The sequence below is a fragment of the Sprattus sprattus genome (assembly GCF_963457725.1).
Source record: "Sprattus sprattus genome assembly, chromosome: 6".
Lineage (NCBI taxonomy): Eukaryota > Metazoa > Chordata > Actinopteri > Clupeiformes > Clupeidae > Sprattus > Sprattus sprattus.
Genome location: NC_137925.1, coordinates 23,770,311 through 23,794,667, shown reverse-complemented (window position 1 = coordinate 23,794,667; position 24,357 = coordinate 23,770,311). Strand labels below are relative to the sequence as shown.

The window sequence follows — 24,357 nt, the reverse complement described above, 5'->3', positions numbered from 1 at the left end:
TGGGCAGAAGTTCATCAAAGTTAGAGAGTGTTTACCACTAGATCTGTCTGGCTAAAGATGCTAATCTCATAGTCTGGTCTGTCAATTACTCAAACTTAGTTAGGTCATAAAGCTTTTACCTCAGATTCAACAGTATCTTAAAGTAATAAACAGGCCAGATCAATATCCTCAGGTTGAGTTTAGTTGCTTCAAACCAACACTGTGCAGGTTTTTAGATGTAGATTATAGCCTACCGTTAAGATGGTAGGCTAAGGTAGTGTGATGGATGGATAAACACATCCGTCATTCCCACATAGCCACCTAAGCTACTCACTATGTAGCCGGACACTGTAACACTAACAACACGATGGAGGCAAAAGGCAACTGTGCTATTTTTGGTGTTTGCAAGGCAGGTCTGTCGAATTTTAGCTGGTTAGCTTCTTAGTTTAAGATAAAAATAGTTCCTGTTTACACTAACAGCAGTGTTAGGAATATGTATGACATTGTACATATAGTATGAAGAAGCATATAGTACTATGACTACTACTGAACTGATGATACACCTCCTATAGTCCCTCTCAAAGTGCCTTGTGGGTTTATCAGAGAAAGTTGTCATTCAGACAGACCCAGTTAATTTACTTATGCATGTTCTGACAAGTGGCTTTGTTTGTCAACTGACAACAGTCATAAACAAGAGTTCCATCATGACCTCATACTTCATAAGGGCTAGTCTGCTCTGAGGCTCTCATCGGAGATTAAACTGCACTTGATCGTAATGTTAATCTCTTCCTACCTGAATCCCGCTGGATTACATGCAACACTTCATCAATCAGTTTTATATCTTGGTAGTAACACCCTTACCTAATAAGACTCTACAACTAATCCTCCAAGGTATTTCTGTTTGATTGTTTTGTCCATTATATAATTATACCATCTTCACATTGCAGATACCCCCTGCCAGTCTAACTCAATGGCCAAGTAAGTGTCTCCTCATGTTGATTCTATTGCTAACTCCAGACAGGTTAACTACAGAGACTCCACAGATTAAATAATAAGGAGGTCCCATTCAAGTTTGTGTAAATAACAACACTACAACAACTTCTGTAGAATGCAATCCTGATAGGACACATGATGGCTAGAGTGCAAAGTTTTTTTTTCTTTATAGTCCTAAAGAACTGTCTGATTATATTTAAAATCAGTACCAAAAGAATGGCACATTGAATCCCTGTTAAATGTACATGCAGTCACTTTTTATTGTACATTGAATATCAGTAAAATTAACATTTATGTATTGATTATTGTACATTGAATACCGGCTAAATTAACATTTAGTTACCATTTATTGTGCATTGAATCCCAGTAAATTGTACAAGTTGTTCTGTAATGTTTTTTACATTTTACTGTATTTTTTACGGGACTATTTTGGCAACCACAACGGCCAGTTTTTTCCCCATAAAAACAACAGATTTTTTTTTACGGTGTAGTTTGGACTTTATTATTTGTCTGGATTCTAAATGTGCACTTCAACAATGCAGTTTGTCTAACAATCCTCCTAGTGCCGGCAAGTATGGACAATCAAGGGTTAAAGTAAGGCCTCTTACCGTATACTTTTTTTAGCTAGACATTCAAGTCAAATGGATCCCTGAAAAAACACTTTTGAAATATATGGCAGAATTTTCCTTCATAGCAGATCATTCTCTAAAACTGTAATTAGTGGACTCCAGCACCAAGGATAATCCATCACGATCAATTTAGTAAATCAGGATATGCTCCACCACAGGTGTGGACAGTTCACCTGGCAAAATTCAGGATGGAAGGAATGTAAGCAAAGAATGACAGCATTTCAGATAAATGCATTTCAATTTGAGGTCTTGCTTCTTCCCTGCAGGGTCTACAAGAAGAGCAGTCGCAATGGCTTGGTGAGGGGCAACATTTTTCTTTATTACAAGACCAGAAGAATAGTATCATTTACAAGACCAACTACTGTCAAATGAGCTCCATAGTCTATTAAGTTTTGTGCTTTTGTAGATTGCTCTTTACCTAGGAAAGAGAGACTTTGTGGACCATGTGGACAATGTAGATGCTGTTGGTAAGTCTGTTGAAAATGTGAATCAAATTTGTGATACTTCAAAACAATTTATAAAACAATAATTTATGGGTACATCAAAACAAAATAAAATGTGTTTATTTCCTGCCCATGATAGATGGTGTGATCAAAATAGATCCATCAGATCTTGCTGGAAGATGCGGTGAGCTTTATTCTCATTTCCAAAGCATTACCCGTTCCACTTTGGGTTGCAAAAAACAAAACAAAAAACCTACTCCTTTTCTCACTCTATCAATTCCTCTCCATAGTGTGGGTCTCTCTCACCTGTGCTTTTCGCTATGGCCGCGAGGATTTGGATGTGATTGGTTTATCATTCCGAAAAGACATCTGGTTTAAGCACCTTCAGGTGTACCCTCCAACCAGTGAACCCAAGCCAGACAACACACACGTGCAAAATGCCCTCTTGAGGAAGACTGGAGACGATGGACACCCTTTCATTTTCGTTGTGAGTCACCACTGGACAAACCTAAAACATATCTCACAGGAACTGAGCATTCACATTCCAACAGCATGTTTGCAAACATTGCGTTTGAAAGCCATGTGTTTTGTCTAATAGCTTCCCACAAATCTGCCTTGCTCTGTCACCCTTCAACCTGGACCAGGTGATGCTGGCAAGGTAGGCGTTGTTTTCAACCTCATGTTTTTCTTACTCCATCCAAGACATCCTATATCTAATCTCACCTTCTGTCTCTGCAGGCCTGTGGTGTTGATTTTGAAGTTAAGGCCTATATCGCCGTGGAAGCAGATAATCCAGATGAACAGATTGATAAGAAGTAAGGACGGATTTATCAATTATCAACAGGAAACAGAAAAAAAAAGATTGATCATAATATTAACCTTACCCTATTGGTTTGTAGGGACACAGTCCGTTTGGTTATCCGAAAGATACAGTTTGCTCCAGACAAACTAGGTGCTGGTCCTAAAGCTAACATCAATAAACAGTTCATAATGTGCGAAAAACCAATTCAGCTTGAGGCTTCTACTGAAAAAGAGGTATATAGTTAATTGGTTGACCACAACCATACCACACTATATTAACACTGAGAACAATTTAAACCTATGCCTGTTTCAAAGTTACGTTTATTTCAGACAAAAAAACTGAGGTGATTTCCTAATGACTAATTTGTTCTGTTCATCAATCAGCTTTATTACCATGGAGATCCCATTCCAATTTCTGTAAAAATAAACAATGAAAGCAATAAGGTGGTGAAGAAAGTCAAGATCTCAAGTAAGTGTTGAACCACATGATAAAGTAGAGACTTCATGAATGATCATGAATCATAAATGAGACTACATGAGCCTTAACAACAATTAATTTCAGAAGTTTAAAATCTTTCAGTTCAGTATACTTATTCTTATATGGCATGGCATTTCCTCAAATCTAGTTGAACAGACGACAGATGTGGTCCTGTATTCTGCTGACAAATACACTAAAGTTGTTCTTTGCGAGGAATTTGGGTGAGTTCATGATCTTGTAAAACTGACACAAGCACATAACATAATTAAACCCTTGAACTCTTCTTATGTCCAAGACTATGCACTATAATTTTACATTGAGTGTGTACATTTCCCTACCAGAGACCAAGTTGATCCTGCATCCACTCTTGAGAAGGAATACAGAGTGACCCCTCTGCTCGCCTATAATATAGAGAAGCGAGGTTTGGCACTAGATGGCAAACTGAAGGATGAAGACACAAACCTGGCATCATCTACCATGTAAGTGCACTCTACAGTTAAGAGATGAAGATACTAAACATTCTCTGATACAATTGTCCAGTAGTCATACTGAACATCAAAATCTGAATGTTTGCTATATGATAAAATAAGGGCAACAAAAGGAGTTGATCCCCATTCCGACAACAAAAACTATATTGCTCTTTTCTTTTCTTGCACTGTGCAGTATCCGAGCTGGCATGAATAAGGAAATCTTGGGAATTCTGGTGTCCTACACTATCAAAGCAACTGCCGTGCTGTCCGGTGGTGGAATCCTGGGAAGCCTAACATCCAGGTAAATTTAATTATTCATGGTATATAACATCTTAATGTTTGCATTAACACCTTACACAGGTAAAAAGGCAAAACACTTTCTTTCTTCTCCTGATAGTGATGTGACTGTGGAGATTCCTTTGGTCCTGATGTCCCCAAAACCAGCAGGTGAGCAGGTGTTTAATGGAACATGTACCGATTAAGCCCCTAGAACTTTTGACTTGATGCTGTAACCCACAATAATTCACATTTCACTAAATACAGTGAGGGTATTGATGGGATAAACTTCTGGTGGCAAATCAAGGCACAGAATATAGATTTTTTTTTAAATTATTATTATTTCTTTAAGGCAAGAGCTAAAATAATGATGGTACTTTTAAGGTAAGGAGATCATTTAAACACGATTGTAATCAGATTTATTTAATGCATCACAAAAGAAGGGTTATTTTCAGGTGCAGTCCCTGGATATAATCCGACAACTGTAAATGGTAAACAAAGAAAAGTGATGGTTTTCCACACACTTTTGTGGGTTTTTAGAAAAGTAAAACCACAGCAAAATGCAGCAAAATGAAGTGTTTACTGCTTTATGGTAAATTGAAAAGTGACTCCAATAGGCTGACGGCAGACTGACACAATCTAATGCAATCAGTTTAATTTCTGATGCAATCACCGTGTTCACAAAAAAAAAAGTAAAATTTCTCAAGGGTGGACTCAAACTTTTGTCCATGACTGTAATCACACTTGAGTTCGGACAGCAAATGGACCAAGTGTGAACACAGCTTGAAATACCAAATCAGGGTTCACCTGTTTCAAACTACCAGTAGATCTGGCACATTGGTTTTAAACACCAAACTAACTAAATTAACTAGTAGTACATTTTTGTACACTTGTAGCATTTGTAGAGTACACAAGGCTAGTATTTCTCCACCTTCACACAATAAACCAGGTAAAATATGGTTGTAGAATTTGAATTGTAAATGTATTGACATTAACAGCTAATATACAGTATACCCTAACATCATCAAGGTGCGAGGAAGTGAATATGTTCTTAGGCCTATCGACATTGCTATGCATTACTTGAATTAACTGATCAATAACAATGCAATTACTGACTAAATATGAGTATTATTGATCACATAATTGTGGTATAAAAAGATGGAAATGATCTTCTCTCACACTCACATTCTCTTTCTTCCCTGCTTTTCAATGTTATCATGACACAGATGTGTAAGTACAAACTAACCACTCACATTTTTATTTATTTTTTCCCCCAGCAGTCACCTTGTTCTAAAGCATATACAGAAAATAATATATATAAGGAGCAATCTAAAATGTGTTTCTGTCCAGCTGACCTCGTTAAAAATATGAATATGAGAGAGGGAAGGGGCTAAGTAATTAAATAATCGCAAATGTTTACAAATAGACACATTTGTTCCTGTGATGTTCATAACACACAAGTCTCTGCTCCTCTCGCATGTGTTTAAGCATTTCATGAACTGCAAGAATCAGGAATAAATACCTGGTGAGGAGGTGAGGAGAATCTCATGACCCTCAGCGGACCTGTTCACTTCTTCATGGGCCATAGTACCTAGTTCACAGATCTTTGAAAGTGTAAAAAACAAAATGAGTTATACAGACCGTAATTGTAAACTAGATTTCATAACGCCATTTCAAGTGTTGATCTCCATACATTCTGTAAATAGCAGGATTAAATGTCAATGTTTCACTTTCTTTATGTCTTAGTCTTCAGATATCTTCAAATAGTAAAAGTGAAAGCAAATATTAGAAGTTTTAACCTGGTTTATGTGAAAGACACAAATCACCGCAGTTTAAGCTTTTGAAGAAGTGTGCAGTCGTCCTTTCAGATGCCTGCCAGGAGTGTGGTTGGGTCAAATTTTGGCTTTCTAAGCTTACTGTACAGATGCAATGGTGCAAAACTCATGTTGCACTGATTGCATCTGTGAACCTCTGAAACGTACCTAGGCATAACCGCTAAATGAGAACATTAAAACTAAATGATCCAAGTTGAAATAGATTGTTCTCTCAAATTGAAGTTTGATTTAGGCAAATGAAAGCCATTATCTTGACAAGGGACAAGCAAGCTTAGTTGCAACGACGGTAATGTGGACTAACAGACTTTATTTTGTCTACTGCATGGACCCCAGATCTGACATCATACTGGAATAGCTTCCCACTGCAGAACAGACTGGAAGATCACCAACGCGGAGATACAGACCCCCGCAGAAACACAGAGACAGACTTTCCTCGCATTAAATCTCGGCATAAACAAAGTACCTGCAGCGCATCATAATGTCCTTTCTTGTCTTTTTCAACAAGCCGTTTTACCCATCTAGAACCTGAACTGAGACCACATTGGGTGACACTCTCACAATTTCCAGCTATCCAATGTAAAATTAAATGTTTACTTTTCATGATGATTTTGCCTTCCAAAATGTTGAGTGTAAAAAAATAAGTGATTATTAAGCTGTTTTTGTCTTGAAATGTTCACACAAAAATGTGTGTATGCTATGCTACATTGCCTTCCATAGGCTCAATAAAGAATTTCAACTTTCACCAGCAGGGCTGGTTACAGTGAGTCTGTTGCGCTCTACTGTGCTATGGGAAGAGTGGTATTCTATTGTTATTGTGACCTTTGCAGTCAAGGAAACTAAAGAGGGAAGGTCAGTTCAAAGATGGTAAGGGAAAATGTTAATGTGACAGAACATTGCATTTATGTTATAATAATTAAGACCTTTGTCAGGTTTTTAATGGCACACACGACACCCTGGGACACACACGTGCATGTATGGAGGCGATACAGGACCCACACACACACACACACACACACACACACACACACACACACACACACACACACACACACACACACACACGCACACGCAGGCAGGTCTGAGATCGAGGTTAATTTATTTTCTGCTTTTTTCCCCATCCTGTACTGTCCTTCCTCAAAGACCCCCCAGGAGCAGTGGGCAGCTTGTAGCTTGTAGCGCCCGGGGACCGCGTAAAGTGAACGGCCCCTCTTTTTGCATGTTTTTTCTGTTGGGTTTCTTCGTGGAGGAACCCCTTGTGAACACGGGGAGAACATGCAAACTCCACACAGAAAGGCCCGGGAGATAGCCCACCTGAACACTGAAGGTCTGGGGAGGACACATATTTAAACGTGCATTAAATTATCTAACTAAACAGCTACTTCGTCTAATAAGTCTAAACCTGAAAGTGCAGACAATTGTGTAAAGTCTGTATAATGGGGTCAAAGTTGAACAACTTTTCCCCTTTAAATAATAATAACATTACACTGTAATAATATGTAGGCTTATCTCAAAACTGTAGCAAGATGACATGATACATTCTCAATCAGGAGCTGATTTGTCTGCATCCTCCAACCCAGCAAGACAAGAGGCATGGACTTATGATCATGCTATAGGCATCACCAGTTATGGATGTAATATGTCAAGCGATGTCAGTTAAAGTTGGTTTTAAATAAAGGAAAGAGAGAGTGTGTGTAAACTAGATTGTGTAGACTAAAATAGATAAAAACAAATGCATGCATATACAATAGAGGCCACATATATTTTTGTGAACATTATAAAGTCATACATTCAGGGACTTTTTGTATGCAACATTTTTATACCTTTGGTAAATTGAAAATAAACTAATAGTACTTTGTTTAATGAATTGCCTGTAATCAGCTACCCAAATTCTGGCATGTTTATTCTAACTTAATTATAGGCTTCTACCGCTCTACCACGACATGGCTGCAAGTAGCTGGCTAAGTAGCAAGTTAGCATAGCAACAGCCTTACTGCATCCATTCAGCTGAAGTAAAGCAGTACTGACTCAAGGGCACGTAAACAGTCGGAGCTACACCAGCAGGTAGGATGGGGTTTTTCGGGCCCCGTACTTGTTCAGTTCATATTCAGCGACTTATTTGGTGTATGACCAGGAAATGAAATTAAAACAATGCTGGTAACTCCACTTCACAGGACACTCTTTTAACCATTTGTTGGGTACAAAATGGACTTAAATACGCTTTAGACAGCTATGTTATGACTGCGTCACCCGTTTAACTAGCTTGCTAACAGGGTAGCGCTTGGGAGCATTGTCAACAGCAGAGGTTCTGTTCGATTTTTACTCACTTTTCGGGTGTTTATATGGTCATGGTGCAGCGAAATGGTATGGATTCTATAGATATTTGATTTTGTGTGCGTTGGAATAACTAATGTAGCAATTTGTGCAATGGGATGATAGATGTAACACAAGCTCATATGCTAATGTGTGACAGTGGTTGTCTAGCTAGCTGGGCTAGCTCGTTATGGGGATGCTTTTTTTTACCTAGTGTTTATGTTGAATGGTCGTGTAAGCGATATCACTCTAAATTAAAAGGTGTCCTATGTAAATGTGTACATGATAGTAGTAGTGTAACATAATTGCATGGTTTTGTTGGTGATTTTTCCTTACAAACCTTACCTTGCCTAGTATGAAGCAGGCTAAGCCCCTCCTCGCTTGGTCCATTTTTCATTACCCATGATTCAATCTTCCACGGTGGCCATGCTGCCGCAGGCCGCTGCGGTCTGGAGCTAAGCGGAACTCCGGCATAAAACATAATGTGAGGGGAAAGGACGCTATATATCTGCCATACCTAACACCTATGTTTGCGGGTGATATTTGAAATTCGGTGGAACTATGGTATAACTTCGTATTCGTAACATTTCCCCATGAGGATAAGTGAAAATAACAGTTTTTACAGTTTCTGTGGATTCGGCGGTGTATTATCTACGCTGTGTTTTCACAATGAACTGTCCTATAGCATTTTTCAATGGGTGTTTTAAGTGTGCCATACAAAACCTGAAGCATAGGTATGAACTTGAAATGTTTTGCACTGTTGTAAGTAACAGACTGAATGGCACTTGTGTCTACCATGATTATATTGAGTGCATTATTTTTTTTACATTTATCTTGTCTCCCATATCTTAAGGTATGGCCCATAAGTGATGTAGAACGTGCTGGAGATGGCCGAAGGAATTCATGTTGGCGACATGCCCTCCTTCCAGCTCGTTCAAAGTTCTGAAGCTAAAAAGAGGCCAAATTCATCAGATGGAAGTAGGTGTAACTCTAGCCAAATTGTGGTTCCTCTAATTATTCTACTGCTGGTATAGCAGGTACTATAAGTATTGAGTGCTTTTCTGTTTAAAAAAATAATAATTTACCCCAAAATGAACAAAGGTTATACATTCTTGTTTAAGTCTTGTAAATGTTGTCTTAATCACAGGAGACGAGCCAATGAGGAAGATGCCGGCGTCAAAATATAACCCCAGGCCTAGATTTGAGCCTGTGCAATTTGTCAGTAGTGGCACTAGCGGGGGAACCACAGATGAGAAGGAGAATGAAAAAGATCGCAGGAGAGGGGAGATGAACAGTATGAGACAGAGAGAGCCTCCACACTCCACGTACAGCTCTGGTCGTTCATATCAACAGACGACCTCATCAACATACGAACGGGCGTCGTCATATGCATCTGGCTCTTGGGGGGATCGCAGAGGCAGAGACATGGCCTCCTCGGGCAGCACAGGTGGCCTCGGCTACAGCAGCAGAGGGTCTGGCTCCAACTTCATGACGAAAATTCAACAGGACTACACAGCTAGATACGACTCGCACAATTTCAGACAGTCTGACTCCTCCCAGTCCTATAGGCATGATGGCTATGGCGGAGGCAACAGGTCCAGGCCCTGGGAATCGACGCGGCAGGAAACGGGGCGTCAGGGCCTGGGATTTGGGCACCAGGAGAGAGCGTCATCCAGCCGAGGTTTCAGTCGTGTCTGTAGCACCCCCACACTGGCAGCAGCTTCTTCACAGCCCACTCCAGTTGCAGCTGCCACTCTGGAAGAGAAGCAGAGATTGGTTACACGTGTGGCCTTCGCCATTGCCGCCACAGCCAGAGACCCTACAGCTTTGAGCGGCTCTGATACACCAAACTACAACTTCATCCTGAGCCGGAGCATCCAGGCCTGCAAGACCAACCCCGAGTACATCTATGTCCATCTAAAAGACATCCCTCCAGATGACCTCCCTAAGAATAGAAAAGTGCCCAGCGATGGGTATGCCTGCGAGCTGAGATGTCAGTCTGTTTACTTGGCAACAGGGTATTCTGGAAGCAAAAACGGTGCCAGGGACCGTGCCTCAGAACAGGCTGTTAAACTCTTCCTGCAGTCTGTGGAGGCCCGCGTGGTACAGCGCAAATACAAGCGTGCTGCTGTCAATGACATTGTGGTGTGTCTCCAGCATGTCCCAACTCCAGTGTTAGTCCCACCACTACGAAATCCAGAGGATAAGCCACCTCTGAGCTCCAAGGGTATTTATGAACCAGACAAAACCAAGCACTGGTCAGAGTTTGTGATTGTGGACAATGCTGTGGATGCCATCTGCATCCTGAATAACTCTGCAGCTTACAATCGAATGAAAATTGACTACAAGTTTGAGCCGGTCCCCAATAGCAACATCTTCATGTGCAGTGTCTACTTGCAGGATGAACTTGTTGCACAAGCAAGGGGAACCAAGAAGACCTCCAAGCATTCAGCTGCTGAAGAAGCCCTGAGGAAGCTAAGGGCGAATCAAGCTGCCAAGGAACAGCAGCAGGAGGAGCAGCAAGAATTACAACAGCACCTACAACATCAGCAGCAACAGTTAATCCAGGGCGTATATCATGCAGAGGGTGGCCGCTTCACCGCACCTGTCCAGGGCATATATAAAGCAGAGGGTGGACGCTTCACCGCACCTGGGAGCAGGAAGAAACAGCTCAGTGAGTTGGTGATCCTGGAAAATTCTGACAATGCTATATGTATTATCAATGATACTGCCCAATTCAACAAAGTGTCCGCTGACTATAAGTTCACAGTCCTGCCTGACCATCGCTGGAGATGTGAAGTGTACTTAGAGGGTCAGTATGTGGCAGCAGGTGTTGGGCTTAAGAAGACTGTGAAACATGTCGCAGCAGAGGAGGCCCTGGCTACTCTACGGCAGACCCAGGCTGTGGTGAAGTCCAACCTCAGGAAGGAAGGCTACGGAGATGCTCTGGGCCGTAACCAGATCTTGGCTCGATCTGGGGAGGAGTCTTTGCACAAGGAGATCAAAGAGGACAATATTGGCAACCAGCTGTTGCGGAAAATGGGCTGGACCGGAGGCGGACTGGGCCGCGAAGGGGAGGGCATCGCTGAGCCTATCCGGGTGAAGGAGCAGTTCACCAGGGAAGGGCTGGGTATGGATATGAACCGGCCTGGGAGCCAGCTCACCAAACGAAACATTGAGGAAATAATTCGCAATTATGCTGTCTCGGACCGCAACGATGACCTGCGCTTCTCAACCGAGCTCAATAACGACGAACGCAAGCAGATTCACCAGGTGTCCCAGAAGTATGGGTTGCGTAGTAAGTCGTATGGACAAGGCAAGCAGCGCTTCCTAATAGTCAGTCGCAAGGTGCATAAAGACCAGTTGATTGGTCAGCTCCTGCAGGAAGGGCAGGTGGGTAGATACGAGCTGGTGAAACCTCAGGCCTCACACTGATTGGACACGAAGAACCCGAAGTAAACTAAAGATAATTTTCAGTCTGGGGGGTGTCTTGTGAAATATACTGAAATTCTATTTGATTTCTCAGAAAGATTTGCTGTAAAAGGAACTGTAAAATGTATTTTTCAAACTCCTCTGTATCAGGAAAGTCCTCTGTTGCTTCTTCATTCCTGGACAGACAAATAGATAACTCATGTTGATACTGAACACAAGTAGATACTTTGTTTTGTGTTGTGCATTTTGTCTGTCTGTGCTTATTACCATGTCATTCCACTTAATCTTGTCTGCTGTAGCTCTCACTTTGGCGCTTTGGGGCAAGCCCCCCAAAAAAATCTGTGCACAAGCTGTATACATAAAGTAGCCAACACACAAAGGATTAGATCATATCTTGTGTCTTAGGTGTTTAGACAATGGATGCTACTAAGGGAGCTATTTTTGGCAGCAGGTCAGGTGCTCCATTTTACTCTACGTTTGTAGAGACATTCCATCCCTTAGGTTTTGTTTTATACAATGTTTCACCTTCCACTGCCATTATCTTCTACAAGCTCTCTTATTTTATTAGTTTGAAATGACATCTACAGCCCCTTTTAAAAACAGGGAAAAATACGTATGATTCTACTTTGTTGCAAACAGGTGAAAAACAGAGGCCATCTTTTTAAACACAATGTTTCTGAGAGTAAGCCATTTACAATGCTATGACCTGGTAAATGTGCAAGCAGTACTATCTGTAAGATGTTAGGTGAAATAGCCTTTTTTGTTTGTGGATACTGTTGTCTGCTTGTTTTCATATCTGTAATTACTGAACAATAAACTCAATCTGATCATCCTCACTGAACAATGAACTAAGAAGATCACTCCGTTTGGTTTCATTCCTCCTCCTCCCCATGACCCAACCTTAATAAATGCATTTCCAGACTTTGATTTTACTGTTTATTTACAAGAAGTGAGAAAATGTACAGTTTCTTACATGGGTTACTAGTGCAAATTTGACACTCTGAAATTTGATGTGCATTAGAAAAATGTTCACCCAGATGATTGGAAACAGACACTGCATTAGAAGACAAGCACACAAGAGTGTCATGCCCAGGCTGTTGGATTAGAAACTCCATGTGGGATTGAGAAGTAAACGGCACTTAAAATCAAACCAGAAAGGTGCGCAAGTAAACCATGCAACCAGGTAGCAACAGGGTATAGGACAGTGTATTGACGGTGATCTTCAGTGCCATTTCGATACATTCCGAGTCCAAAACTAGTGGCACGATTTATGCACAACTTCTGAACAGTTTCCCCTTAAAAACTGCATCCAAAGTAATTACACTGATCAAATACAATACCTCATTTCTAGCAGGGAGTTGAAGATATGCTTTTGTAAATACTCTTAATCAGAATACACATCACAATGTAAGATGGCCTAACCTTTTTTGACCTTACAGATAATGAATGCCAACTCCACCACTAGTCCTAATTGTCAGATGGATGTCAAATACAACTATTAGATCAGGCACTGTCCTGTCTGCCTGAACTAAATTCAGTTTTTTTAACAATTCCACATAATTTAGCTTGGATAAAAATCAGTGAGAAGGGGTAAATAAAACGAAAAGCTTGTGTGATACTTATTCACTGAATTTGGGCACAAGAATATATCAAATCAAATTATGACTCCATACACCAAACTGCAATGCAAACAACTCTGGTTAACACTCAAAAAGCACTCAACTTGCACCTAAGGGGGCAAACTCTGAGTAAAACATGGCAAAAGACCATCTCCAATTTAAGGGGTGTAGGTCAACAAGAAAAGAATGTGTTGCAAGTAACCCAGGCACAACATGGTACATTTAATTTAGTTTAAATGTGCCTTTGGGGGAGAGGGTCCTGCATGGGGAAGATCACAACACAACAGCACTCTAACCTTGCAAACAGCTAAGGAACAGACAATTCTACTGAGTAAGAGGAGTAGATTTCAAAACATGATGTGTATTTATTTTATTCTTGAGCGAGACTGATTTTTCCCTCTTGACTATCGAGGCTGGGTATTTGTTCATACTTGGTGAACAGTGAAACGGGTCAACAATCTCGCCAGCTCTGTTCTACAATGGCTGACACACGCTTCTCGTATTCTCGCTTGTTCTCCTGGTACAGTTGAGCTGCCTGGCTGTTGGCTGGACTGTTAGGGTTTGGTTCATCCAGTAGAGACTGAAATATGAAAAAAATGTAGTACGTACATTAGTTATGTTTTACATTACCACAGTATACCATTCTCAAGGGGTTCAAACTCAACTGAGCTGAAACAGAACATCGTTACCTGTATAGAGGTTAAGATTGAAGATACATCATAGGTGGGACTCCAGCGGTTCTGAAGAATGTCCAAACATATACTACCATCTGCATATACTGAAAACACAAAACATAACAGACTCTTATGGTCACATCTCTGGAAGAACATTCAATGCATGCAATCCACATGGCTTTCACTATCGAGGTATTTCATAGTCTGTGTTCAAGGCTATTAACAGAAAAATAAATCAATACCTACCATTTGGATGAAACATTTTTGAGACAAAACGAACTGTGGGGGGCTTGTTTGGGTATTCTTCTGTAAATTCTATTGTGAGTTTGAATGTTCCTACAGAAGAAAAAAAAATTGTCATGGTCACACATCACAATCAAATGTCGATTGAATAACAGGTTCCATTTTGTTCAGGTGTTATCTGACACCTTGTTCCTGTGTCATTTGACATTCTGTGTTTTTTTTTTTTAATATATATGCAGTTATTTGACCAAACTGTATTTTCACTGGACCTCAAGGACATGTCTGGATGGCAAAGCATACCACACTGCCAGGATTAGGCTAAGAATTAAGGCCATTGCCTTACCCAGCCCAGTGTGCCATGTTCTCCATCCTTCACAATACCCATTCAAAAGAAGCCAGTTTAGCTGGCTATCCAAGTGCCTGTAGCTCTTTTCAACCTCTTACCCTCTCATTTGCACAACATCTTAAGGGCTTTATGCAATAAACCTCAAGCATACAAGCATACAGCCTCAGTGAAACAGAACTGTATGTAGTGCAGTACATAATCACCATGTGGCCTGGTCTTAAGACATGAGCAGATTGGGTTTTGGCCAAACTAGTTTCCCTACACAGTGCTAATGATCTCACTCGTCACCAGACAGTAATCTCTCAGCACAACCACATCAGATTAATGATCATTAAGCAATACAGTTGACCTATTCTTGTAAAGAGCATGTCCCACCTGATTTCAAGATAAACATCTAGATACAGGAATCTAACTATTTGTTTTCATAAAATAAATGTAAAAAGTAAATAATAATAATAATTTTTAAAAAACTTTAGTGGTAAGCAGCACTACATTGATGATCATTTGTAATAGCTTCTGACTGTGGTCCACCTGTAGAACAGATGAGTGGTGGTTGTGGTCAAGGTAAGGTCAAATCCTACAAAAGTTATCTTAGTTATTGAGCTTACCGTCTTCAAAAGGTGTTCCTTCTGGCCTGTTGAAAAAAAGAACATGATTCATGTTGTTAAAGCGTATTTAATGGATGGCTTCCAGGTATACACAAAACACTGTAGTTTCATCACCTACAAGTGAAAACACTGAACTGAACGACCTGTCATATCAAGTTTTCGCCCAGACCAAGTAATCAACTGACTGTATATAAATTCACCTGACAAGAAATAGCAGGTCAAGCAATACTACCCAAGTATCTTGGTATGACTGACTTTAACGTAACATCTCGGATCCAGACAAACAGTATTCCCTACAAAATAAGAAGCCTTGACAGCTCTCCTGGAAATCCCTCTTACCCAAAAATGACTGCGTTCCAGACCATGATATTATTTTCTGACGGGGCTCCGCTTACTCCAGCTGGGGGATCCTCTTGAAGTCTTAAACATACGTTCAACGCAGCATTTAAATATATGTGTATAAAAAAACATCTGCTAGCACCAAAGGAGCCAAAGCCAAGAAACATTAACCTAACATTTACCCCGAAATATAATTTTGACTTAAATATAATTAACATAGCAAACAACCGATGGCACAAATACAGAAAAAGACTGGCAAAGCAAAAATATGTATAGCAAATGTATGTCATATATCTTAAACTATCGCCATATTAGCTCTTTCTGGTAAACCAGCTAGCTAGTCAACGTTAATGTCTAGGACTCTGGCTACTAGCCGGCTAGCAATAAACAAGCAAAGGCCATATCTTTTTTTCATGTCGCTTACCGTTTAAAATCTCTCATTAAACGTCGTCTTGCTGGGGTTGACATTTTACTTAATAATTAATACAGAGCTTAACACATCGACGTCAAGATTTGACAACGATCTGCGATATTTTGCAATATTTGTCTATCTAACAATTATGATCAATTTGGCTAGCTAGTTAGCATGTAGCCTTGATATTCTTGCCTGTTTCTCAACTAAGCCAGGCTCTCAAGGGACCGGAAGTACCACTGTTGAAAATACCGGGGGGGTACGGAAAGTTGTTATCGTTTTCGATTCTAAAACACAATGGTCATCGATACATCACGCAATATTGTAATTTCCTGTTTGAGTATAAATGAAACAATAATTACATTTTTGACCAGGAATTTGTAAAACATGTTCTGTGGTCAATGTATGTTTGGCGACACCCCCTCAAAATCTGACAAGTAAGCATGTTGCATTCTTGCAAAACTTGCGTCATACACTTAGCAATCTTGTTCTGTGATATATCTAGGGTAGGCCTACAGCAAATAAACATAAGCTTCACTATTTAGATCTTTGAATTATCTATTCTATAATTACAAGAAATTTATACTAAAATAAAGGGCAGCACACAGTGACTTGCAGGTAAAAAGAACACCTTTATTGGCATATGCAGAAATTAGCCTACCTGTTTGTCTCTACACCCTCTAATCTCCAGACAAACACATATATAAAATTAAGAAGGTTTAAACATATATAAAGTTTAAAAGGTAACAGTTGTGTCTATAAACATCTGAAAACCACAACCTTTGGCTGCTTAAACTAGCATACTAAACTAGTTTCAGTTTTTAAAGTAGACCAATGTGGTTCATTATTTGTGGAATCATTAAAAGCTATGAAAAATCTGCTTGTTCGGAAATGTACTTCTGCTAATTGTTTGTACACTGTACAACAAGTTTAATTGCTGTTCGCATACAGTTTGCATACATATCCCAAAGTGACATGAACATCAAAAACTTTTAAACATTAATGAAAAATGCTATATAAAAAAAAAAATACTATATCTAAATGAAAGTGCTCAAGAATTAGGTCATCAACAATCAAATAAAGTGATTTAAAGTGATCAGTGATGATTCATTGCCTTGTCCAATTATTAAAATGATGCTTTACCTCAAAGTAAGTTTATGACATTATTTAACAATAAACAGAGAAAAAAAACTTCACACATGCCATATCTACAATTTTGTAGAGCTGGCAGAGATAGGAAATCAATTAAAAATGTCTTCACAGACATGAATTCACATTTTGAGCTTCGTACAAACAAAGGCATGATTCATTTCAAAGACATTTTTGCTAAAATATTACATGACCAATACTTTGGAGTGTTAAAATGTATACATTAAGTAATAAATAAATTGCTAAAAAAAAGTCCCTGAGAGGTTCTGTTTGAAATCAAATGATATCTTTCACATATAGCTGAGCCATTACGTCCAGAGCAGGTTCTCCAGGCAAGAATTCATGCAAGAGGAATGAAAGCAGCATCTAAAAGAAGAGAAAAAACATTTCAGTCAACATAAGATAATGACAGAGCTTTGCAGGTGATCAGTAAGGGACAAAACTCACATAAACCAGTTTCTTGTTCTCTTCTGTCTCTTGGAATATCTTAAACACCGCTTCCACATCAGTCTTCTTGAGTATCAGGTAGTTTGAATCTGAAAACACAGTAAATATGGCTTCAAACATACCCTTGGTAATCTCACAATATCTAGACAAACAAAAAAAACGAATTCTGACAAACTCCAAGGATTGATTATGCAAGAATGGGCTGCCATCAGTCAGGGTGTGTCCCAGAAGTTAATATGACAGCATGCAAGGGCGGATTGTAGAGGTCTTGAAAAAGAAGGGTCAACACTGCAAATATTGACTCTTTGCATTAACTTCATGTAATTGTCAATAAAAGCCTTTGACACTTATTAAATGTTTGTAATTATACTTAAGTCTTCCATATTAACATCTGACAAAAATATCTTAAGACACTGAAGCAACAAACTTTGCGAAAATGTATATTTGTGTTATTCTCAAAACTTTTGGCCAAGACTGTAGACTGACATAAAAAGTACCCCCCATACATCTGGTATTGATGAGCTGCTGAGCTCGTTCTCTTGTCTCGGTCTTCTCCTCTGGACGCCTTTGAGGTCTCTGTGCCCCAGCAGAACCATCAGGCCACTGCTTCTCCCGAGCAGTGTCAATGTAGGATGCCACCTGTGCTTCTGTGGGGTTCATTTTGTCCAAGAAGCTATTCACTTTCCTGAGAGCAACATCAGGACAAAAACATGATACATGTTGAGTATAAATGGAACATTTTGATTAAATTTTTTTTAAAAAAGCATATGAAGGCCAATGGTTTGCACATACTTCTTTACCAAAGGCATGACGGGTTTAAGAATAGCATCAAATATGTTGAGGATGAATGAATTACCTAGAAAATAAATCAATTCAGTTTCATGCTGATGAAAAGACACATTTATGTGGCCAATTTATGTGGGAAATTAGGTAAATGTGCATCTTAGTCATTAAGAGGTAATAGTGTGAAGAACAGAAAGGACAGACCAGATATTTCTTTTAGCAACTCAAATATTGCCTTAGTAGCTTCTAGATGTTCCCAAGCCTGGTTAGTGTTTTTCTCCAAATCGGTCTGGGTATGCAAATCCACCTTTGTCAAGCAGCATTGCTCTCTTCCTTTGCTCTTGTGCCTCCCAACAGACATTCTGTGTAAAAGGGTGTCTCTTTTACTGGTTTTGCTCACCAGATGCGGCCAAGAATCATTGAACACTGAGTCTGAATTTTGATCGAATATTGTATAATGCACTTTGGGAATCACAGATCTAGCCTTGGCCAGAAATTCATCAAAACTTTCAGCAATACTGGAAAGCCCACTGATTATGGCTCCAGATTGATCACTGGGATCCTCTAACCCCTCAGATCTGTCATCATTGGTCAGTGCAGGATCACTCTCTTCAGCCTGATTGGTACTGTTGGAAGCAGTGTCAGAAACACTTTGGAGGACTGTGTGATGAGGTTCCATAGTATCTCCTTCGGCATGTTCTCCCTGGTTAATCACTGTAGTCAGCTGGGCAACCTCTGGCTCATGCGTTAAGGCCGTAGTCTTCACAGCCTCTGAATGAACCACTGCAACAGGGTTATTGCTCTGTAAAAATACCAGTAGGAAGTTATTTCTACTAACTCAGCATTTTGAGAGCAACACTCAAGTCAAAAGTAGGCTAATGCTGCTTCCAAAATCACCAGTAGAGGATGTATGGAGTTTTTAAGAGTCTAGTCACAAATCAATATCACTCAATTTACAAATGTACTGTAACTTGTGATTCACAAATAAATGTCACACGATTCACAAAGGTAGATGCTGTTACATGCATTTACAACCTAACAAACACGTTTTTACAAAACGCTTGCCATTTGTGAACATCCCTGCATCTATTATTATTTATTTTTTTACAGTTTCCTGACGCGGCTTGATTCACACAGGCATTTTTAAAGGACATTCTCTGCAGCCCATCACATGTCTCTCACAACTCCAGCCATTAACATAACTGTAAATTCAAGGGCATGACTGAATATGTCCATCTATGTGGACTACTACGCCATAACAGACATCTGCACATTTTCCAGTGAATGTTGAAAACTGCTGGACAGGATGGATGGAAGAATAACTACCTTTTTTAAACTTGTTACATATCTCAAATAATAAAATAAATAAGTTAAAGCAAAGTTAACTAGCGGCTGTAAGGTCTCAGATTTTTGGACCTCACCCCAACTTGTATACTTTGTGTAATCGGTTGTAAGCACATGTCTAGTATAGTGTAAGAGCAGAGAATATCTAATAGAAGAAGAGCTTCCACTCTCACAAATTCTCTGGTTGTCCACAGAACTGGATACTGCGCCGGTGAAACACAATGTGGTCACATTCAGTCTTACCCTCAAATTTTCATCCCTGTAATTTGCTGAAATTGAAAGGGACACCTGATAGGCTGCAGAGAATGTCCTTTTGAAAAGAATACATTCGTGAATCAAGCCGTGCCAGGAATGTTACAAAAAAATCCACAAATAAACGCCAAGATGTTCACAAATCGCGAGTGGTTTGTAAATGCACATTCGTTAGTCTAAATGTGAGTGTTTACATTTGTGAATGGTTTGACATTTATATGCGAATCAGGCAATACATTTGTGAATGGCATCACATTTATTTGTGAATCATAAAATGCATTTGTGAATCGCATGACATTTATTTGGAATTTGAAACTATTGAAACTCTATAAGGGCTCAGATACACATACGCGTCTTTTTTCAGGCAGAAACGCTTCAGTAACGCCTTGGCAAAGTGCGGCGGCCAAAACAGAAGCGGTGCGCTTCCCTGCCTTGCGCTGTAAAGTTGAGAATAGTTCAACTTTTAAGCGCACCTAAAAAACGCTTCAAAGACGCAACGCGTGGTGGAGAAGGGGCGCACGCTTTAAACGCGCCGTACCATAGGAATCAATGCATTTGCTCGCGTCCCGTTTTTACAAAAACGCGTATGTGTATCTGAGCCCTAAGGCTGCTGTGTGCATTGATTCAGACAACTGCAAATTCTCTTTCAATGCATATGAATGCACAGGTCGAATCAACTTTTACATTTAAGCCTACTGGCTGTAGTTTCAGGTAATGGTAGTATAAACTGACTGTAACAGAGGAGCTCTATCTGCATTAACTCACTAAATATTTAAAGCTAACTAAATATACATCACAATATACATCTCGAATTAAGCTAGCTAAATATACATCTCGACCCAAATCAAGACATACCTCCTCTTCCTCCTGAGCAGGAGTCAGGAAGTAGGCAATGCCGCTGAGAAGACCCCACACTCCTCCAGAGGGTTCTTCTTCCCCCAGTAGCTTGTCCAATGGACACAGGAACTGAAACACTGGCTGACTGTGGCCAAACTCTGAATTTGAGACCAGTTCCTGTTGTCCAGTGGTTATACATTGTTACACCACTTCTTTATTGACAATCATATATTTGGTATTTCCATGCAAATATGCTTAGAGAATATATACATGCATTCTGTACCTGAAGAAAATTCTGCAACGTGGCCTTAGCTTCCACTTGGAATTCTTCATCCAGATCCCTCCCTTTGTCATCAACTACTGCAGAAATTGATGGTAGATGTGACAGGTCCTGTAAGTGACCCAGCATTCAACACCATGGTGTTACTTTGTGCCAGAGGGGTGAAAGTTTCATATTTCAGTTATACAGAAGAAGTTCATGCAAACTGTTACTCTCGGAATTTCACTTGCATGCATCCCTCACCTGCCATTGACTATGGAAATGGAGGAGGTCAGTTTGTGTCTTAATCAAATCCCACTGAAGATTGTCAGGGTTTTCTCGCTCTTCGAGATGAACTGCAAAGCATAACTCCTCACTCTCTCGCTGAACCTGAAAGATTGCATCAGAGACGTGTGATGTAATACATACTGAAGATGTTCTAAAAACGTAGGGGAACGATATAATTAAACTGATCTATGACTCACTTACATTATTGACTGTGACAATCCAGTTCCCCACTCTCCACATTTCATAAGACAACTTAAACTCCATCATGTCCTCCTGGACCTCTGTAAGGTAGGCCTCCAGGTCCATGTCCTCTTCCTGACATTTCATATGAGGGGAGGGAAGTGCATTCATTGCTTTTGCACCGTTCAGCAGTCTTATCAAATGTTTAATGAAAAAAAAAAGAACAAACATCCTGTCCTCTTACACTATCGGAATCCGTTTGACTTCTGATGGAGCCCTCCGTGCTGCTACCAGCTCCACAATCCTTCGCATAGGAAGCTGGGCTCTGGTCCGCCAAGGCCCTTAACATGAGCTCCCTCTCCTTCTTCTTAAGTTCCTTCTTTTTGGCCTTCTTTGACTTCATTTTATCGAGAAATTTTGACCATCCCTCTTTTAATTTCTTACCGTCTTTAAGGAGCACAACAAAGTTCAAGGAAGTTCATTAACCCCAAAACATTTAATTTACAAACACTATAAAAAGCTTGGTGACACAATCGGCTTAACGTACGTTTCTTTTTCTTTCTGGGGACATCCTCTGCTTCATCTGCCGAGCTGCAATATATATTTCTTTTATCAACAGTGTGGCCTCATCAAAAGACACACAATTTGTGATCATAATGGTTTCCTTTAGCTACTACACGGTACAGATAGCAAGAGATGTTACGTACGCTCCAGCATCTTCAGTCTCTGGGGAGGAGGCTCTGTCCTCTCTCTCAGACTCGCACAGGTCGTCCACAGACCTCTTGAACGCCTCTTCATCCAGCTGACTCACCACCAGCTGGTTAAGATTGTCCGGGTCGGAGAGCCATGTCACTAGCAGGTCTAACACTTAAACACAAATACAAACGATAGTTTAATGACGAAAAACATATTGACAAGAATTTCAGAAAGTAGTTATCACAAATCCACAAATTATTTTTATTTTACTTATTGGTTGAATATATAATAATGACTTGCATTATCTATCTATCTATCTATCTAAATGGGAAGTAGATTTAAACTGTAAGTTCACTTCCCAGCTTTGAGCCTAACCCACTGCATAATTCTGAAAAATGCTAAAAGATGGACAAGGGGCTGAGAGTTAACTCTGTTCGGATGACCAATATGTACCAACCGGACGAATCTACGTCAGCATTGGCCTTGGATGATTTTAAACAATATTGTATAGTATTGTTAAACAGTAGATGGTGTATTCAGCCATTTTCCATTCCATATCCATTTTTTGTCACACCAGCATTGATGTGTTTCATCACAGTCGGTGATATAATTTAGTTTATAGTTCAAAAAACATATTTAAGTGTACACTACACTCTCCTTTTGTTTTTAAAGTGTATAATAACACGAGGCACACTCTACCAAGTGGCTGAGCAGACATTTTATATCAAGTGCTTCAAAAACAAGATGTCACTGAAAAGATCAGCAAACATTTTAATAATTAATTAAAATTCTCAACTGAATGTATGAGAACATAACTAATTGGATTTCTACACTCACATGTAGTGCTCTGACCCATGTTAAGCTATACAGTTGGCTATCAGTAGAAAAAGGGAACAATTTTACAATAGTATGATACCATGTGGTTAAGGGTATGGGAAGTTACCTTACCCAAATTCAAACACAGTGTTTCCTTTTTGACAGGTGCACAGTATCTGACGCCAAGTTGTGTAACTTTTGATACTTTTGAATTTGTCTTCATTCTTGATTACTTCAAGAATCTTTTCAGAATTGACTATGGAGCTATTGCTTGTTACAACTGAATGTAGGGCAAAATACTGTAGTCAGTGTGGGGATAGCAGGACTGAAAAGGATTTCCTTAAACTACAGTCAATAGTACAAGCCAAGGCATGCGAAAGAGGTATGTTTTCAATTACGTTTGGGTCTCTCCAAAAAGGCGTGTCAGATGTTTCTACTAAACTGGGCTTGCCATCCATTGGATGCAGCAATGCACTGCAAATTGAGATGGCGTGAATGATTACCGCCTCTTAATGGCCCTATCCTGTCATGGTTACTGAAATATCAAGAGGATTTGTACCTTTCACAGCAAGTACTTCATTTAAAATACAGCGGTAGAGTTCAAGGTCCCATAGGGTTTCCGGGAGGAGATTCCGCACAAGCGCCTCAGAAAACACCCTGAGGACGGCCATCTCCTCGGCTCTGGAGCTGAAAAATGGTGTTCTGAGACCAACAGTCACAGAGGCACTTGTGTGAGATAAACAGACACAGTTGCAGAGCCCCTGAAAATGAGGCATTACATTTCCCAAACTATCACAACTGTAAAGGTTTCATGTGACTTTAGCAAGATCCATGATGCTAAATAGGTCTAAAGTCCCAACCAGTATAGATTAAAGGGTCCAATTAAATGGAGCTTACTGACCGCATGCCATAAAATCAGACAAAACTTAATACCTAATCCAAAACGTTTCCATAACATGGTTTATACATCTATGAAGAACTTCATCTCAATGTGTAGGTTTGAAACTAAGCTTAGAGGTGAGATGAAAGGCTTCATTGTTACGGTATCCTGTACAGGTTTCCGCTAAAAACAAGCTCACCCTTTAGACTGCTTTGCATTATGCAGATGTTGGGTGAGGATGCGAATACAGCCCACACTGGCAGAACAAAGGTCAAATTCTCGTGTCCTTCTGATAAGCCGATCCACAAACAGGTCAAACTCGGTCTTGAGAGCTCCGTGGAGAGGTTGGCAGGTAGTGGGCTCAGGCACAAGGTACCAAGGAACGACTGTCTGGGTGTATGCACACTCAAACACTGGGAGACACAGCAAACACCATTTTACTTTCACACCCTGTGTCAATCATGAATTTTGCATTATATCTTGCAGAGGAAGTAGTGTGAACAAAAATCATAGCCACTGATGGTTTCTTTTTAGAGCGA

At 40.0% G+C, this 24,357-nt stretch overlaps 4 protein-coding genes and 1 long non-coding RNA gene across 5 annotated transcripts; 2 read left to right on the top strand and 3 right to left on the bottom strand.

Moving 5' to 3' along the window:
* Positions 1-346: 346 nt before the first annotated feature.
* On the top strand, positions 347-6,383 carry arr3b (arrestin 3b, retinal (X-arrestin); the record flags this gene model as incomplete). The annotated part of the gene is made up of 15 exons (XM_080840901.1): positions 347-392; positions 927-957; positions 1,868-1,898; positions 2,008-2,068; positions 2,184-2,228; positions 2,335-2,531; positions 2,643-2,702; positions 2,783-2,859; positions 2,944-3,079; positions 3,230-3,314; positions 3,472-3,544; positions 3,665-3,802; positions 3,987-4,094; positions 4,191-4,240; positions 6,238-6,383. 15 exons carry the CDS (start codon positions 347-349, stop codon positions 6,381-6,383), a joined length of 1,284 nt encoding a protein of 427 aa, XP_080697027.1.
* A 1,568-nt stretch (positions 6,384-7,951) lies between these two features.
* On the top strand, positions 7,952-12,458 carry nkrf (NFKB repressing factor). The gene is made up of 3 exons (XM_080841097.1): positions 7,952-7,965; positions 9,068-9,192; positions 9,362-12,458. The coding sequence occupies exons 2-3, from the start codon at positions 9,102-9,104 to the stop codon at positions 11,647-11,649; spliced, it is 2,379 nt and encodes a 792-aa protein (XP_080697223.1). The 5' UTR covers positions 7,952-7,965; positions 9,068-9,101; the 3' UTR covers positions 11,650-12,458.
* Positions 12,459-12,568: 110 nt separating this feature from the next.
* On the bottom strand, positions 12,569-16,083 carry ube2a (ubiquitin-conjugating enzyme E2A (RAD6 homolog)). Its single transcript, XM_080841200.1, has 6 exons — positions 15,900-16,083; positions 15,476-15,556; positions 15,137-15,162; positions 14,186-14,275; positions 13,955-14,043; positions 12,569-13,845 (listed from the first exon to the last, which is right to left on the bottom strand). The coding sequence occupies exons 1-6, from the start codon at positions 15,941-15,943 to the stop codon at positions 13,717-13,719; spliced, it is 459 nt and encodes a 152-aa protein (XP_080697326.1). The 5' UTR covers positions 15,944-16,083; the 3' UTR covers positions 12,569-13,716.
* A 1,209-nt stretch (positions 16,084-17,292) lies between these two features.
* LOC308367383 (uncharacterized protein) lies at positions 17,293-18,683 on the bottom strand. Its single transcript, XM_080841284.1, has 5 exons — positions 18,574-18,683; positions 18,276-18,339; positions 17,990-18,168; positions 17,484-17,572; positions 17,293-17,402 (listed from the first exon to the last, which is right to left on the bottom strand). Exons 1-5 carry the CDS (start codon positions 18,587-18,589, stop codon positions 17,313-17,315), a joined length of 438 nt encoding a protein of 145 aa, XP_080697410.1. The 5' UTR covers positions 18,590-18,683; the 3' UTR covers positions 17,293-17,312.
* Positions 18,684-22,212: 3,529 nt separating this feature from the next.
* On the bottom strand, positions 22,213-24,149 carry LOC308366809. The gene is made up of 3 exons (XR_013968694.1): positions 24,018-24,149; positions 23,498-23,640; positions 22,213-22,293 (listed from the first exon to the last, which is right to left on the bottom strand). It is a non-coding gene; the product is annotated as an uncharacterized lncRNA (long non-coding RNA).
* Positions 24,150-24,357: the final 208 nt, after the last annotated feature.